We start from the raw sequence: 19,351 nt of genomic DNA, 5'->3' as shown, positions 1-19,351 counted from the left end.
TCAAATGGTGCCTACACCTTTGAATGAACAAATATACATATTTCATCATAGGGTTCCCTGAAAACAGTTGCTGGCAAACAATCATATATTTTGTATTCCTTGATCAGCAATTCTCAGTCTCATCAAATAGGGGTTATCTCTCCAGGAATTCCTCTGACAAAGACATCCCCAAGCATCTGGAAGATTATCTAATTACAATTTGATAAAAACCCACAAAACTTACAGCAAGGATGACTGACTGAAGACAGAAGTTGCAGAGGGCGTCAGAAAAACAGAAGAAAGACTGTGAGCAAACACATATCACTGTGAGCAAGCTTTACTTCCTCACATATGAAGTGTAGAGAATGACACCTGTCCTCCCTCCCTGGTGTGGGATTTGGACCTGCTTGCTTGCTTTCTTTCCTTTCTTCCTCTTCTCTCTACACAGACCCCATACTGATATGAAAAACTTTAAAATTCTGTTTGGGGCAGTCCCAACAGAGAATAGAAGATCACTGTTAACTCCGGGCTGAGTCAGGGGAAAGGTAGATGGCTTCTCCTGGGAACACAAGGGAAGTTGCAGAGATCCTTTGTCCTGGAAATCCCACCCTGAGCAGGATGATCAAGAGCTAACAGCTCTTCCTTGCTCTCTCTAGGCACTGGCAGCTGTCCACAGAAGGAAACTGTGTTACTGTGTCTGGAAGGAGAATTGCACACCCATGCACTCCCATCCCTTAACAGGTATTGCTATCCCTGAGCTGGCACCAGACAGAGTCCAACTGATTCAGAAGTATTTGAGATTGATTGGCAGTCAGTCCCCTTTACTCTTTTCATTGCTAACAGCTCCTGCTCCTTTGGCACGGATGGGCAAACCTGACTATTTAACCCTTGCAGTTAATTTATTTAAATAGTTAAATAAATTTAATTATGTAACTGCTTCAGCCAGTATGGCTGTGAGTCGGTGAATTATCTGGGCACAAGCTGAGAGCTCCGTGTTACAGCTGCTCTTAGAGCAGATCAGCATGCCCACGGTACAAGACTTACACAACATTCCCTGAACCATTACCTGTCCCATGTGCATTTGCATCTCCCCATGCTCTCTGTCCCCACGTCATGCTACACAAATATTTATCAACTCCACAAACACATGACCATGCCAGTTCCCACTGTGGGCTTTGGATGCTTTTTTGACTTTCAAATGTCATTGCTTAGGGCTGTGTTTGAACTCCTCATCTTGAGATCACTACGTCATGGTCCTGGAGAAGCCACAGAAATCTTTTCAGTTGCAAAGCATCACCTTGAAAAGGTGTGGGACAGCCTAGGTCTCTTCTGCATTCCAAGTGGCTCATCTTGGTGGAGACATTTTACTATTTCCTTAAGCTTCAGTATTCTCATTTTGTTGCCACATTTAGGAGAAATGTTAAATCGCAGCCCCTACTGGCCTTTGTGTTTTTATAATGACACTAAGAGTGAGTGCTTCAGGGAAGAAGTATAGCACAAGGGCATGAATTTCTGCTGGAAGAAAGGAACAATTCAACAACATCCAGTGAAACATGACAGAATTACTTAACTTTATTTAACTATTAGTCACTGCAATTGAGATGACTCACAATTAATCAGATTAACATTGAAGGTAGCTAAGGTTTCCCTTGCAATTTATAGAATTCTCAGCATGCAGTATTATTGTTTCAGGCTATTCTCATACAAATCAATGTTTATATCAGTATTTGATGAGAAGTCCCAAGGAAACATGCAAAATACCATAAGATAGTATTATTTGTGAAACAAAACCGGGAACACTTCTGGTCCACGAATACAGTTGTACTGCATTTCAAAGCAGTGTTAATAATAGTACTGTTTTCCCATCTAAGTTCATCTTATTGCTTCTTTATACGAAGAACAGGAAATAAAAGTGACAGTACAAGTCAGCATTTCATAATGGCATATCATAAATTTGAATGAAATCTCTTTAGGGCAAATTCCTCAAGTAACAGTTCTGCATCCACTGTAGATTCAATTTTGCATTTCACTTAAGAGTCATATCCCGCTACTCTTCAGTATCATCTTTTGGAAGCTTAGGCCCCATTGTTTCCAGCCACATTAATGACCCAAGCACAAGTGGGTTTTATAGTTGTAAAAATTTCTCTTTATAAAACTGTGACTGTAAGTTTGCAGCTAGACAGACCCATCAAGGCAAAATACTACCTATTGATTACCCACAGACTGAAAAGAAAAATAAAAAAACTTTGTAAGTCTCTCTAACCCAGCTTTCTCTATGGGGGGTATGGAAAAAACAATCAGTCCTCCTGCTGAACATTCCTGGGGTTTTTAAGTTCATCAGTTGTCTCTGACACACCGGGAAGCCTCTAATCTCTCATTTAACAAGCTATTCCTATCTTGGCATCTTTGAAATTTTTCGTTCTTTCTTGTGGTTCATTCTTTAGGTTCTCTGTCAAAAGCAGTAAGCAGCTGTAATTAAACATGTTCTTTCAGAACTCCATATTGTTGCCTCAAAAAAGGTTTTATCTTCTATACAACTTTCTCCTCCGTTCAAAGAGACAAATGTGCACATCCAATTAGTCTTCAGTTCATTGATTCAGCTAGAACAGGAGATGCAAATACCTACTTTGTCTACAAATGAATGAGATCCTTGAAGCATAGCAGTTCTATAAAGATATCAGATCAACATCAGGAAAAGGAATTTGAATGCTAGAAATTATTAACAAATGAATAAAGAATAAAAACATCATTATGCTGCTGTATAAATCCATAGTTTGCCTACACCTTGAATGCTCTGTGAATTTCTCCATCTTAAAAACCCTACAGCTGGCTTGGGAAAAGGTATAGACAGACCAAAGGCATGAATTAGCTTCCACACAAGCAATTATTAAACAGACTACAGTTATTCAGCCTGGAAAGAAATATGGTGGAAGATCACTAACAGAATCAAGAAGATAAAGAGGGGTAATGGTTGTTCTCGGAGTCAAGGACTGGGAACGTGAACTGAACTTAGCAAGTGTAAGTTTCAAAATGAAGGTTCATAGTCGCTTTTGGGAAATGTTTCTACAGTTTAACTGTGCCTTAACTATGTATTCTGAAAATTTACACGGGCTCAAAAAGCGTTGAAGAAATTCACAGAGGAGAAATCCATTAAAGACTTAGTAAATACAGAATCATCACTTTTGGCTCACAAATGGCCAAGTCGCAGATCAGCAAATACTAAGAGTATTCAGGGGAAGTATCAGTCTATGCTCACTTGTTCTTGCATTCTTCCCTAGGCATCTACTGCTGGTGACAGCATCCTGTGCCATACAGTCCTTTGGCAACTCTTACCTGGTCAGGTACATCCATGTGCTCCTACACATGTACTCTGTTTAGCATACTGACTGGGATACTCCCAGCACAAAAATATGAAGCTTGGACCTTAAGGAAGTTTCATATTAAAAGGTTGCTTTTTAATTTATCAGCCTTTAAAAAAAAAAAACCACCCTTTTGTTATCCCATTTCAGAAGAAGGAGTAAGTTGTTTGTCACCAAATTCTGTTAACTGCTACTGCTACATAGTTTAACCCACCTTCCTTTTGACATACCCGTACTACTAATCTGTAAACAATTTTTTTTACGAAAAAAAGCAATCAACCTCCCTGCAGATACAATTACTTTTTCCTTCTCATTTGAAACATTAGGATTTTCTAACAGCTGATATTTTGCCATGCTGCATCACTGTCATATGATATATTCAATCAAGGGCATGCAACAGCTACTTTAAAGGCTAACACCCTAGGCAGCTGAAGTAGCTAAAAGGTAGATCAACACAAGGATCCACTTTACAAAGGTCACTGCCTCTAGAACATAAGCAAACTGCATGTACAATCCAAAAGACAGAATTTTTTGCCTTATATTATTTCAACACAGTCTTTTTGTAATGTGTTGTTAAAATCATAATTGAATTAACACATCAAATCAAAACAGCATTTTTTTGTCTGGCCAAAGTCTGTCTATGTATCATTTTTCATGACCAGGAATATGTCATTAAGCAGACAGAAGAGCATTAACCACTTTCCACAGCGACACTGCAATATACAAGAAATATCCCTCTGTACTGGAATCAAATTATTAATTTGCCAACACCAGGAAACCTCTGGTGAAGACAGTTAAGTTTACCTTTGGAAGGAAGTAATATGAACCTTAAGACTCTCCTAGTTATTTCAAGCTGCTGTCTTTTTTCAGGGCTTTACGACAGGACATTTGTTAGTATAGCAGCATACCGAGAGTCTAACTGATAAAGTTTCCTCATGGTTTTAAACCATCCTTTTTAGAAATTCTGTTTGTCTTAAATTGGTAAAATCTGTACTTGGAAGTTCAGAGCTCCTCATCCTTGAAGAGCAATCATATACTTTCTTATATAAGCATTAAAGACCTATAAAAGCACAGCTGAAAGTTACTGTCTGTCTAACTGATGGAAGACTAAGGAAATACCCTTCATGGTTGAGAAAACTTTATATAGTGTGCTTGCGTGTATGTATTTTTATTTTACTCCAACAACTATGGACCTCCCATCTTAATTTTGTACATCTGATCATTTTTCACAAGCTTACCTCTGTGTTTCCTAAGCTGTGGTAAGTGCCCCTGCAGAGTGTTCATAAGACAGCAAGTGACAAGGACAGTGAAAGGTTAAGAGTTAGCTTGCTTGCAGAGCCAGAATGAATGCAAGTCATGTCATGACAGTGCTTTATGCAGACTGTTTGGGATGAGGCATGCGAATAAAGGTGTTTACTTAAAAGAGACAGTACAGGCAAGACAGCATGGAAAGTTCTCACATAAAGACAACTGTCAGTAAAACTGAGCTTCCAGCAGTCTAAGAAACCGTTCAATATTATGAAGCATTTATGTGAACTCCGTTCCCTCCTGTAATATCACCATTGTATTTACTTTCACAAAGATGACATTGTTTTTTGCAGTGTAAGAAGTTTAATCAATAAGCAGAAAATTTGAGAAACATTGTATATATATAAACATTATTTCCACTATTTATCTTTTGTTTATGGAAAACTGTTTACAGATACAGTTCACAACTAAAGAGTTTAACATTTAAAACATCTAACTGAACATGCTCTATATCCAAATAAAACATAGTGAAGTCTTCTTCCCGAGCTAGTTGAAATCATACATGTTTACCAAATGCTGGCAGGGATCCTCAGCTCAATCCAGTTTAAAGTCATACTTAATCTCACAGTAACTTGAAAATTCCAATAATTTCATATCACAAAAAGATGTAAACATCCTGAAGAGTTGATGTTTTTCTTTCAAAAAGTATCAGCAGTAGCTTCAATGGCTTTATTTACAAATGTCCCAGATAAGATGCATGACATAAAAAATAAGAAAAGTGTCACAGGAATACAATAATTTGCATTAAATTTCTTTAGTCTTCAGTAATCCGAAAGGCAATAAATACAAATTAATGTGTAGAGCACAGTACCTCCCACTGTATTAGTCTCACTGTACTCCATCTGGACTATCCACTACATTACCTGTCAAACTTTCTATCTAATGAAAGGTGCCAAACTACACTGTTATTATTTTGTCTCTGAATGAAGTACAGAAAGAAGGCAGTAAAAAAAATAGCAAGGGAAGGTAGTAAAATACAAAATTTCGCATAAGAAATGAGACACAGCTTGAGAAAAGCGTGGGGTTTACTACAGCTTTGCCATCATATTAATGGATGGCAAGTGTTCAGATCCATCAAGGTAAGCATTCAGTTCCTTGAGATCACAATGCTACGAACATTCTTAAAATGAGCATGTGGATCTGAGTCACTGTTCAAGAATTTTTTCAAGTAGAGGAGCTATTCTTTTGAATTCATTATTTCATAACTGGTTGAAGGTGTGTGATCATGAAGATTGAAGTCTAAGCACATTAAGAACTTGAAGTTCTTGGGGTGATAGCCATACAAGAAGCTGCAAATGTTCAGTTTTCTATGCCGTTGCAGTATGAACCTCTGGCTAAAGCAAGCCCATCAGTCTAAACAGGCCAAGAGTAGAATCATAGAATCATTTAGGTTGGAAAAGACCTTTTTGATCATCAAGTCCAACCATTAACCCAGGACTGCCAAGTCTGCCACTAAACCATGTATCAACAACCCAACTGCCTAGAGAAACCTCCTGAAACTCATGGAAAGATTTACTAGTTTAAGTGAGGACCAACAACTGGAAGGTTTCTAAAGGGCACAAACGTATCACAATGCCAAGAGTTTAAGAATCATTTACTTGTATGTGTACAACAAAGAATATTATTTCTATGGGGTTTTGACAATATGAAGTTTTGAAGGGATGGCACTGTTACTGTGGAGATGGCTTCATTTGTTGAGCACTTACATTGATCATAACAGACCTACTACTATGAGGTATTACTTTAGATTATCAAGGATGCAGTCTTTCCTTGGGAAGATTTTCTTTACTCCAGGGTTGCCCCAAATGAAAACTGCTTTCTTACTCCTTTGCAGAAAAGCACAGTTATCACACTAAGACTTTATTACGTACTATAGTAAACGCTGGAGAAGACATCCTATTCTTGTTCACGTTCGAGGCAATCTGGCAATTTGTTTTTGTGGAAGAAACTTGAGATACCTTCATTTTACCTTTGCCAGTCATGGTAAAGGAGAAATATATACGAAGTATAGGAAGAAAATCTTGAAGGAAATAAATGAACACACAAAGAATAACATTTATAAAGAATGTAAATGAAGACAAGCAAATACTATTACCTTTGATGAGACTATTCGGTTATCTGGAAATCTCTGTGGAATGTACGCTTCAGTGCCTGGAGGTGGTTCACGATGCCCAACATAAATAGTCCGACTGTCCACCCAATTCTCTTCTCCAGCGCACTATGGGGAAAAATAGTTGTCATGTCAGCTCACGCAGTATTACTGCAGTAAAGTTGAGTCGCATGATGAGTTAACTAATTATGTGTCTGATCACCAACACATACATAGCCATCAGTGCATGACCCCTCACACTTCTCTGTATGATCTCAAGACCACTAAAACACATAAAACTCAGTCAACTGTCAAAATTCTGCCTTAACTACACTGCACTCTTCCTTAAGGCGAGACATAGGAATTAATGAAAATCACTATTCTGACTTTTCAGGTTTATAACTTAAAGAAGAACCGCTTACTAAATATCTAATTTGGCTGAGAAAATTGTGTTTATGTGGTTGCTAGTCATTTTACCACTGAAAAATCAGTGGTGATTAAAATGTTTACATAAATGACAAGTACATCTCATTTTTAAGACTAGACAGCCATAACTTGGTATTTTATTTGCAGCAAAGTGAAATTCTGTGTTTTCTGAAGTACTGATAAATACTGATTTTCCAGGTCCAAACAAGATCAGGGACACTTAGATTGCCCAGAAAAGACCTCAGCTTGTCAGCTCAGATCCCTTGCTCTTTAATGAAAGCTGTGTCTGCAACTAGAAAAAAAAGTAGGTGAGCCAAAGTAAAATGTTTATATAGCCACATCATGAAACTTCATCACACCTACAGCTTCTCCAGAATTAGCACTTCTGTGCTTTCAATTGATTGTAAAAAACAAATATGTACAATTCACTGTGGAAAAGTATTTACCTAAAAACAAATTTATTTATTTATTTAGTAGTAGTTTAGTCAGGGTTGGTTTTTTTAGGGACTTGGATTATATAAAATGCTCATCCCTTTGTCAGTCTTACTAATTCCCATCTACCATATGAAAAAATATTTCTCAAGTATAGAACATATTCCTAATACGTTGTCCTACACCTACACAGAGAAGCCCAGGCACCAGCTCTTTTAACATCATCGTTAGGTCAAGTCAGGAGTAATTTAAATACTTAAATATGTAATTAATTTTAAACTCAAAACCTCTGCTTTATGTTGTAATGATGCATTTATATATACTTCCATTAAGCATATTAGAGGGAAGCTTCTTTTCTGCACCTTCAATAGCTACATCTATTTAGTATATTAAACATGTCCTGAAAGTGCTCCTGGGCACTGGTGCTTGATTGTCTCTAAGGGTGAACTGTCAGACTGCTACGTAGCAAACTAACACCAAACAAATACCAGGAGCAGTTTGGTAGTAAACACAAGGCAAAGCATCACTCCCCAAAGCATCTGGATGTAGCTGTACAGTTCTTGACAATAAGAGTTTAATTATATAGACATGATATTTTCTAGCTAGTTTTGCTGTCAGTAGTTCTAAGCCCATTTACTTTACTAGTACAGACTTGGCTAGTAAGTCTAGAAAAAAATTTAGGTTTCAAACTTTAAAAAATATTCACCCTAACATTTTCTTCATTGATTCATTTCTACATGATTATTCCACTGCTCTAAGCACAACACACAGGGGAAGAACAAACTTTCAACAAAGCTGAAATACATTGTCTATACATATTGTTGAAACATATGTATAGAATCTTGCAACACTCTCAAAACCTGCAGCAGGTAATGTTATAAAACAATTTTGTATGTGATGTGCATGACTCTCTTGGGGGTGGGGTAGAACATAAAAAAAATATAGAAAGAAAACACTCTGAAATCAGACTATTAACCATAGAACAGCTAAGTAGTCATGAAATAAAATGTGAAGTAAGAGGCTTAAAGAAAAGCAATTTCTGCTGTCTCATATCTAAACTGGAACTAGGATTTAGAGGACCCTAAATCATTATCGATCCTTGCACATCCCAGAAAAATGACAGCATTATGTTCAGAAGCAACTGAAGGCTAAAATTATAAAACTAGATATAAAACTAAAAGTAAAGGTAAAACCAAAGGGTTTTTTTAACCATTTTAATATATTACTCAGTATTTTGAAGAAGTCACTTAAATATTATATGAAGACAAGCTACTTACAAAGGAAGTAAAAGTGACAGCCATTCATAAGACATACCAATGGCCCACTCACAGCTTATGTTAAACTCTGTTTTATGTCCTTCCCTAATCCGTGTGCCACCCCTCAGTGTGAGTGCACATACAACATTTCTCACATACTGGATCCCTCCAGTGTGGACCTGAAGTTAGGAAGTGGGTTAGTTTAAAAATTACACTAATCTTCCAGCCGGACAACTCCTCCTGTATCACTGATTGGACTTGTCACGACTCAAAAAGCAAACCACCATTCAGCCCACTTCTGAAGGCCAGGCAGGATTCTTTGAGCAAGCCAAAACGCTTTGGACGGAAGTAAAGCAATGAAAATGTCTCCATATTCCACCTTCCTTCTATGCCAAGAACAAAACATGTTATATTTTATCATTTTATTGGAACACAATGTATTTTACCTTGTCAGTGCACTTGAATGTACAACGCACACAAATGATTTATTGACATCTGTGCCAAGCAACACTCCTAAAAAAGCAGGAGAGTGTGAGATATTCTCAAGTAGTAGATTAAACTGTACAATGTTTATTAATTTTTTGTTGAGAAGGACATTCCAGACATAAAAGCAACACAAAGATTACTCCTGATACAGCTAAGTGCCTGAGTTCAGAGACAATTGCACAAAGGGCTAATGGGAATTCAACACATCAATCTTTGAACACCAAGAAATCCCTCAGCTCCTCCGTACCTCTACACAGCGCCAGCCTGACAATTTAACTCATCTTTATGGTAAGCCAGTCTAAGACAGCTTGACAAGGATATTATTAGTTCAAAAAAGCATTTTTTAAGTTTCACAGAATCACCTGATCTTTATCAAGCCTCAGTTAATACAGTCCTCTGACAAATTACCTACCAAGCTAGGAAGTACAAAAGACAGAGGTGTGAACAGCGCTCTCCTCCTGTCTTACTATGACTGTTTAAAGGTCTGATGGCCATGGAGTATCACCTTAACATTAAACAAACCAACTTAATGCCACAACCTGGAATTTGTATCCCTAAAGAAAGGTTCTATAAAATCTACTTTAAGCATGGATATAAAAATCAAGACAATCTCTTTTGTTAGCTTAATTGGATCTGGTTTTATTATGAATTGATAGGTTCACCCCTGAAGAACAAAGCCGTATCTAACAATTTTAACTATCTGCTAGTGCTGAGCTTTTATATATATATATATATATATATATATATGTATGTATATATGTGTGTGTGTGTGTGTTAATAGAGAATAGAAAATAAAACTTCAAAACTCTAAAACACTCACAAACCAAGCGTAAAAAATTTAGAAGGGAAGAGTAAGGCTATGTTTTCCAGTGAGGTGAAAGCGTAATGCAAAAAGTAGCACACATTATTCAGTACAACCACAAGGAAACTTGCTTGCATGACACAGAAAAAGATGCTTTTAGGAAAACAGCCCTATAAGTCAGGACATGTGCCACTTAAGAGAAATCAAAACACACCAAGTGAACATCTGGTAATGCTAACCTACAAAGCCAAAACATGTTGATCCAAGAATTCTTTTAATGTTCAGGTATTGCACACAAGAGATCATTTACAAAATGACACCAAGGAAACTGAAAACAATAATCTGATGCTGCTGCCAGAACAATGCACTATATTCAATTTATTTTTTGTTAAATTCTATTACTTAAGTCCATTAAGGTTATGTCCAAGAAACCATAAATAAACTTTATATTATCCGCTTCTATTTATACTACAAAGCTCAATGTACTGAGACAGTTTCATTGGCACATCAGTGAAGAAGTGTTACTTAACTTTTACTCTTTCAAGCAGGGTCAGCAATACAGAAAGCAAAGACTAGCAAAAGACTAAGTCATCTTTACATAACACTAAATAGAACCACTTAACAGGATTATACCTTAAAGCATGTATGAGTTCAAATATTCATGCAGCTTATTTTGGGGATTTAAAAATCACCTTCATGCTGCTCTGCTAATTCTAATCTAAATTTAATTTAAATAAAAATACATTATCTGAACAGACAAGGGGGTTAGTATTCAACAGGTGACAGCAAAAAGATGATAGGAAGATGCTAGCAGTAGCTGCTGCAAAAGTAACTGACCTTGAAATATTCCAAGCCTTTCCAAGCATTTTTAGTAAAAAGATTTGACTTCCAGTTTGGAAATCAGGGTTAACACTGAATGGTATTTCCTGACTCTCCACATAATTAGTAGTATTAGGGCACAATTGGTAACAACAATCTTCAGTTCAAAATTATATTCTCTCTCCAAGCAATCTAAACACAAACATCACTAAAAGTTAAAATGCATTAAGTACAGCTGAAAACTCAGCTAAAATTTGCTCTTGTCAGGCTGTGAGTACACTTTGTTGAACAGTATTCTCCCCTGCTTTTTTGCTAAATGCTGTCTCAGAAAGTCATAAATGGACAGTACGTTCAACCACAGGCTTAACAGCAATGAATTCTCAGCATTAGCTATAGCCTTTTTTTGCCCAGGCTGTAACTCAAGTTCTTTCACACAGAAATACTTCGCACTGTAGACACAGGCTTTGGCAACAGCCTGGTGTTTCAACAAATGCTACTATTTGATCTCAATAAAGCAATTAGCACCATTGTTAAAACTGCACATTGAACAGACAGCTGCTCAATCACTTTGGAGTTTTAGGGTAACAGATACAGACACGCTATTATCATTCAAAATCTGCATGAAGAACTAATGCTGCACGGTGTGAAAAAACTTTCACGTGTAAAATATTTTGCTCCTATCTAATTGCATATGTTACAACAGCTCTGCACTAAATGTCCTCAATTTCTCATTTTTCACTCAGTGGAGAAACAGCTTCAATATCTCAGGAAGCTGTAATTCGCTACAGTGAAAAAAAGGAACTCATTTTCCTTTCTAGTATCTTAAGCAAACTGTCTTCTTTACTTATTATGTGCTATTTACCAAACCATGAGATCATATAATCTTATCTTTGTCTTCATTTGTCAAATGTACTGAGTACCTGTTCTTTTTACACTTGACTTGGCACCATTCTGCGGGTAAATGTGCAACCATCTCCCTATGCAAACAAGGGCATGGTGTGCAAATTTTTACCTAACCTTTCCAAATCCAATCAAATCCACTGTCCTTTCAAAGGTAGATCTAATCTATAAATCGTAAAAAGCAGAATCCCTCTAAATAAATAGAAACAAAACCCTGTAATTGCTAGCCAGTAAAAGAAATTAAGAATTTAAATAGCCCACTTGGCAAAAAAATCTCATTAATTAACATGTATATTTCTTTGTGGATATAAAGGGTGAAATTCTCATCCACTTGAAGGATCTTTGTAAGATTTTTAAATGTTAGGGAAACTCACTAAGACCTACATAGAGCACTTAAGACTTATGTTTTGTTCACAGCTTTACATCAGCCCTCCATATGAATGAATGAAGATCAGAATGAATAGTAAATATAAAAACAACCTAACAGCTTTTAAAGTTCTATGTTTCATATGAACTGAGAACATCACAGTTAAAACCGCATAGGGAATTTATCTGGTAATTATATGTTTGAATTATTTTATGATCTGGAAAAGGACTACCTCAATATTAGGTACCACAAACAGAAAATAAATTATTTCACTCACCTGTAAGCCATGTAAACATATGTCATTAAACCACTAATTTAATGGAATACCAAAATGCAGCATTTCAGAGGCAACCACAAAAAAATCCCCAGAATAACTCTCTCCCAGAAACTCCTATAACTAAATAACACATTTCCCATGGGAGATGTCACTGTAAGGGGATCTGTTGCCTTACACTCTTGCTACAGAATACTTACTACCACACTTCTTTTCAGCAAATGTATTTTAAGTCCTTGCATGTTGATTTTCATCAGAAATAACATTTGAAAATAAAACTCTCCTAAAACAATTGCCTACAAATCAAACAAAGTTGGACATAACATCGGGAGCAGAGGGAGAAGAAAGAGAAGATACTAAACATTCTTGGACTTCAGATAGGTTATTTTATTTATGAATCTCAGGTAAAGGATGCAATTAGAAGAAAGCTGGGTATATCTGAACTACAGGAAATGCTGCTAGGTCCACAAGTAAATTTCCTGACCAAGCCATACCTATACCATTTGATGGATCATCTTTTTCTTCTGATCCTTCTTTCTATCTCCTGCAAGGGTCTTACGCATGCAGGTAGAAGGGGAATTGGCTTCATAGCAATAAGCTTCATAAAGTTTTCTGAAGTTGCTTGAAGTTGGAAAGAGGAAATGCAAAAATATCATGATGGAATTATGTAAAATTCTGTAATTCACAGCAGTTACAACAAACATTGTGACACAATAGCAAAAATTCTAGTTTCTGTAAAATAGTTAACATTTCTGTACGAGTACTTAATATAAATCTCAGTCTTCCAGTTCATGTTTCCTTGAGCTCTGTACTTAGAATAAAAGGTTTCTGAAGCTATCCTAATACAACTGTATTCCAACCATGTCACATCAGTTTGCACAGGGACATTCTAACATAGCATTCTGTAGACAGTCCAGTTCTCCTTTCTGATTTCCAGTTTACAGCATCACCTTAACTGAACTCCACATACTCTGTACTTGAGTGGTTGAATCATTTCACTTCATGGATGACAAGGCCAGTAATCTGTGTTCCTCCTAAAAAGAGTTACAGTAATTCTTTGTTTCAAATACATAAAAACTAACCCAAGTATTTCAAGCAACATTAAGATCTTTCCTAAGCAGTCAATTTAAACTCCCAAATATTGCTGACATACTGGCCCATTAGGTATAGCTATTTGTGCTGCCTGTGCTTTCTCTTCAAGAGCAAGAATCTTAAGTTTCCCTGTTTATTTCCAAAAAAAGTAGCAATAAAAGTGGTACAGGTAAAAGTCTCCTACTCCCTTCAGACATGCAATTTCGAGGAACCACTGGGATGATGGTAAAAAGGTAGATCAGACATGCAATTTCGAGGAACCACTGGGATGATGGTAAAAAGGTAGATCAGACATGCAATTTCGAGGAACCACTGGGATGATGGTAAAAAGGTAGATCAGACATGCAATTTCGAGGAACCACTGGGATGATGGTAAAAAGGTAGATCTGTGAAATTACTGGACAGCGAGAAAAAATGCCTTTGCTTCATTTCTTTCCCTTCCTCCCACTGTCCCAGTTCTGACACGTTTTGCATCTTGCTGCTAGTGGGACAGAGAGACAGTGTGCCTCCTTGCATGTCTCCCTAGCCCCAGTCAAGAACTGCTACATGGAAATCCTTTCAAGGCTGTCTCACTTACAATTAGAAACGCAAATGAGAAACAAACTCTACTGCAAATAGAAGTGATAAGAAAAGCTAGGAGGGAAAACGTCACAAAAAGACACATGATATTTGACAGACTTAGCACAAATTAATTATAAATGAAGTTTATATCTAAGTAGCTCCAGACCAACAGCTGAAATTGAGGTTTGTGGAGAAAATTTACAGCTTCCTTAGGTGCTACAAAAAGCTGCAAAACAAGAGCAATTTTATTTCTTGCAGGCAACTAAACACCACTAAGATTTGCAGTCAAAGTCAGACAGTATCTGTAGAGACACTGTTAAAGACAGAGTTGAACAGTTACTTCAGAAGGGGGGAGTGTTTTACTCTCCTAGTTGCCAGGAAATATTTCTATTTGCAGTAATTCATCAAGAAACATTCTAGAAAGATCAAAATTTTCCAGTCAGAAAATAATTGGAAATTTTTTAAATTTCATTTTTAAATTCTAAAGAAATAAGAGGATGGAGGCAAGCAGCAGATTGTTTTCTTTCATTCAAAAGTAATTAAAACATAGATACACCATACTAATTGCTTTCTTTTATATGAAGATACTAAATGATTAAGAAAAATCAAGTAAAAATACCTGCTGTCAGCCTTTTCAGAAGCACAGCTTAATGCATATGGAGACAATATGCACTGGCAAAATTGCAAAGATCAGACGCAAGCAGAAGTCATTCCTAAGTGGTGTTCTTACAGGAGCTTTAGGTCATCAAAAGGGGACGTATTCTAAAAATACACAGTAAATTACCATCAGCCTTCACGTGTACATGATCAGAACTGGCCAGAGTGATACCACTTTCCACAAGGATTTTAGCAAACAATGAACCTAATGTACAATTTATTCACCTATCTTCTATTCACTCTCAGAAGTGCTGCTCTTCTTCAAGCAAGCACTGAACGAAACTCTCTGTTCCTGTACTACACCTATCCTACCTGCAATACAGTGGCAGTCTTGCCAGACCCTCAGACCAAAATCATGCTATGATTATACCTAAACAAAAAAAGCAAGGGGAAGAATCAAATTTGGGTCTTATGTAAATACTTCTCATGATTTTCTATAGTGATTTGTACATGTTTATATATTTTTTACAATCAATTGAAAGCACAGAAGTGCTAATTCTGGAGAAGCTGTAGGTGTGATGAAGTTTCATGACGTGGCTATATAAACATTTTACTTTGGCTCACCTACTTTTTTTCTAGTTGCAGACACAGCTTTCATTAAAGAGCAAGGGATCTGAGCTGACAAGCTGAGGTCTTTTCTGGGCAATCTAAGCGTCCCTGGGGAAATCAATATTTACTAGTATTTCAGAGAACACCAAGTTTCACTTTGCTGCAAATAAAATACCAAGTTATGGCTGTCTAGTCTTAAAAATGAGATGTACTTGTCATTTCTATAAACATCAAATTTCTTGCCTGGATTCCAGAACAAAGACAATTAAAAGATACAGGCTTTCATAGGCTTTTTACACTTAGCACAAGGGCTGTCAAAATGTCTCATTTCTATGTTAGCCAGTTTCTAAATTCATCAGGTGAGCTGTGGACACAAAAAAACCAACTAAGTATTGCACTCTGCAGCCTGATGCACAGCTGAGCAGGAGATCTCTCTATTCCTACTTTCACTAGAGAAACATAATGCAGTTTTCCCACAAAGAAAATACCCTCCTTCTTCCTTGTTAACCCTTGTCATAATATTTAGATCTAGAACAGAAGGTTCACTGCAAGGAGCTCACTGTTCTGATGGTCAGTTCTTGTTACAGTTTAAAAGGATTTTAGTTCCTACGTAGATACAGAGCTAGTGAAACTATAATTCTGGCAGAGAGAAGGTGGGGCTATTTTGTGGTATGATCATATATTCTAACAAGTCTGACAATTCGTAAAATACTGGTCCTGCAGGCCACTGAGTCAGTGGCCAAAGAATGTTGAAATGTTGTTACATGAACTGTTCCATCCATAATAATCTCATTTATAACTCCATGTAACTTTATATATTTGTCTATTTAAACTTAGCTGATGCTGAACTACATACAGTTCCTTAGTGAACAGCAACTTACTATTCCACACTTTTTTTGCTACACAAAGACTAATTTAAAAAAATTAGATATGCTACTATACATACTTGAGGTCAGGCTGCAACCTTATCAGAAGCAAATACCCCAAGAAAAATGAAGATAACAAGCTATCACATGAGTGCTGCAGAAAGTGGTACAGCTAATGTAGTTACTACCTGTTAGACTTCCACATCCACAAGGAGAAACCTAAATCCTCAGCAAAATTAGCAGGTGTCATGTTTTGACAAACTTCCAAATTAAGATTTTGCTCACTTACTCCAGTCCCCAGCTTAGTCCCCTGAGTAAGGCCAGACTGTATTTGTCTACATAACTACCCACAGAAATAAATAGCTAAGCTACAAATGACAAACTTTCCCTGCATTATGGGTAAATTTAACAACAGGCTGGAAGCCCTGGCATTAGTAAAAATGACCGTATTATTAGCCAAATTTCTAATATGAGTAATTATATTTTGCCATATTCACTTCAGGGTAACTTGCAAATTATAAATCTTTCTTATGTACATAACTCGTTTTGAGCACTATTTAAAAAGTCACATCATAATCCTAGCATACCTATATGTCATCTTGCAGAAATCTTGCATTTATAGTTCAAAAATAACTCGGCTGATCAGAATAAGTGATTAATTATGTATCACTAGAAGCTACTCATAATTTTCCTTCATCTCTTTACATTTTACTGCATACCAGCATCAAATCCCATGTTAGGCAAATTCAGCTGGTTGAACTCCAACACATGGACACACACACTTTGATATGAGAAAGGCTCTCAACTACAGATGGTTATAAGGTTAACGTAATATTTATTTGGAACTATTTGGAAAACTTACTTTCAACAAACTTCAAACCCTTAGGTAACTATACAATAGTATCTCAGTACAGTTCTGGCACACTAAAAGAATATAAAATATTAACCTATTACTTCTTCCAATACTGCAAAGCAATGTCATATGTTGAAGCATTTGAGGGAAAAGGCCATGTGGCCTATTCAAGTAAGAGCTCACAAATTCTATTTTACAGTTTTACCTTCTATCATACAGGTGTTGCTGATGAAATCACATTCAATCCCCACGCATAACAGTGAAGAACTTACAAATTTTGCAAAAGTAGCAGGCATCAGGATCTTAAGTCTGACTTCAGATAAAATTTATACTGATGAAAGACAAGAGTTTTAAACTTATAAAATGGCATGAAGGACATTCGTTACCTTTGAGTGTTCATATCGGGAGCATGAGTAAGCCTACCTATGATGCATAAAAAGCTTTATGACACCAATAACCACAAGATTTTAGAATCCCTTTTTGTTTTCCCTGCACTTGAGGAACGTGGATTCCATGAAGATTAAATTACTTGACAATTCCTTTGATGTACTGAGCTATTTAATATTTACTTTTACTCTCAAAGAACAGATTTGAGGATTTGCAACTGAATAATATGAAGTACAATAAATACTTCACAACTTCTTACTTTTATACACATCAAAAGGTTTATTTCAAGAACAAATGCTTCTATGGTAACCAGTCAAATATTTATAAGAAGTAAACTCTAACAGTATTTGCTATTATTAGTTGTATTTTAAGTTAGCTATTCATACAAAATTATTTTACATTACAGCTATTTCCTTTGTCATATATAGTTTCAGAAAAAAGCAACATTTAAAAAAAATTCAAATAAATCTTAAAAGTCCACAACACATATTATACAAGTAATTCAGCAGCAAGCTTCAGAAATCAAAATAGTCAATGCAGCGTAGTCAAAACTGTGAAAAGAAACTTCTGTAACTAAACTCTTTGCTAATTAAATTCAGAGAAAGTCCAATACCTAACTAATCACTGAACAAGAGAGGGCCCTGGAAATCAGGGATGAACTTCTGGTTTTTACCATCTTCAATAGTTCAGTGAACACTGGTTGAAGTTTAAACCAAAATATCATAAATAACTCAGAGGGAACTTCTGATAAAACAAAGACGATGAATACTTAAATAAACCACTCTTTTTCCCAACATGTACTCAGTGTCCTGTTAAGGTACTAGAAAGTGATCCACAATGACCAGCTGTCCCGCACAGTAGTATTTTGCAAGTATGGAATGGCTAATAAAACCGTTAATGACAGTCAGGAAACTCACAGTAAGGTCAAAAAGGTATGCCCAACACACCCGAAGTCAGGTTCCAGTATACTCAGTACAGTGTCAGTGACCATCTCTTGATCAAAAGTACAGAGAACATAAAAATGAATTCATTTTAGTAAAAACTTAAAGACTGTAGCTACTTCACACTTTATAACGTACATCACACACTTCAGCATTTATCTACAGCTCTGCAAGCAAGGTCCTAAATAATGAGACTGGTATCAATGTAATTATAGAACATGGGGAACATGCTTTTGAAAGCTTTTGATGCTCCATGTACCCCTTTATTTATATATGAATGAAGAAATGTCCGCATTCCACTTTAATGTATCAAAACTGTTCTGTCCTTCATGCAGAAAATCAAAGTTATTTTTAAAGAAAGGTTTTTCTGTCAAGTCTAGAACTGTACTGTACATTGAGATTAACATATTCTGAGCTGCAATGATTTTGATAATAAAGGCAAAGGAGGTTATGTAGCTTTGTCTGGGATGAGATAAGTGTAATCTCAACCTCCACATGTCTGCCATTCAGTGATACAGAAAAGGTTAACATTTTGATTTTGCGAGTTTCTATTCGGCAGCAAAAGCACACACAAAAACACAAGAGAAGGCACCTACTTCCAGGCTTTGATTGACTGCTGTGATTTCTTTCAAGAGGGGAGGGATAAAGGTAAGTAGTTAGAATACATCACTCCCTAAAACCAGCTTGTGATGGGGTAGTCTGGTTTTGCCTCTCTCCGGGGACCCTAGCAATCTAAAAAATTCCCCCTCTTTCCCCCGCAAGATAAACATACCCCACAGCATTAACTAACGTATTTAATGCGTTGGTGAAGAAATGCTTCTCAGACTTTGAAGGCTGAACTGCTATCCCTTCCCTTTGTCAATAATAAGCAAAGATAAAAGGAAAAAAAATCCAAACACATCTTCTTCTCCAACAGAAGACCACAAAGGAAACCAACATTAGCCATGA

At 36.5% G+C, this 19,351-nt stretch overlaps 1 protein-coding gene across 9 annotated transcripts in view; it reads right to left on the bottom strand.

Annotated features, from left to right (window-relative positions):
• Positions 1-19,351, bottom strand: part of ATP11A (ATPase phospholipid transporting 11A) — a 131,799-nt gene that overhangs the window by 62,580 nt on the left and 49,868 nt on the right. For all 9 annotated transcript variants that reach the window (XR_008820098.1, XM_056327864.1, XM_056327863.1 and 6 more), the window contains exon 2: positions 6,742-6,864. Coding sequence is in view for 8 of the 9 variants with exons in the window: in XM_056327864.1 (XP_056183839.1) it covers positions 6,742-6,864 (123 nt within the window). In the remaining variant the exon portion in view is untranslated. The remainder of the gene's footprint in view (positions 1-6,741; positions 6,865-19,351) is intronic.

Source organism: Falco biarmicus, chromosome 2, assembly GCF_023638135.1.
Source record: "Falco biarmicus isolate bFalBia1 chromosome 2, bFalBia1.pri, whole genome shotgun sequence".
Taxonomy (NCBI): domain Eukaryota; kingdom Metazoa; phylum Chordata; class Aves; order Falconiformes; family Falconidae; genus Falco; species Falco biarmicus.
Note: the sequence above shows the minus strand (reverse complement) of the source record. Positions and strands in the feature narration are given on the sequence as shown.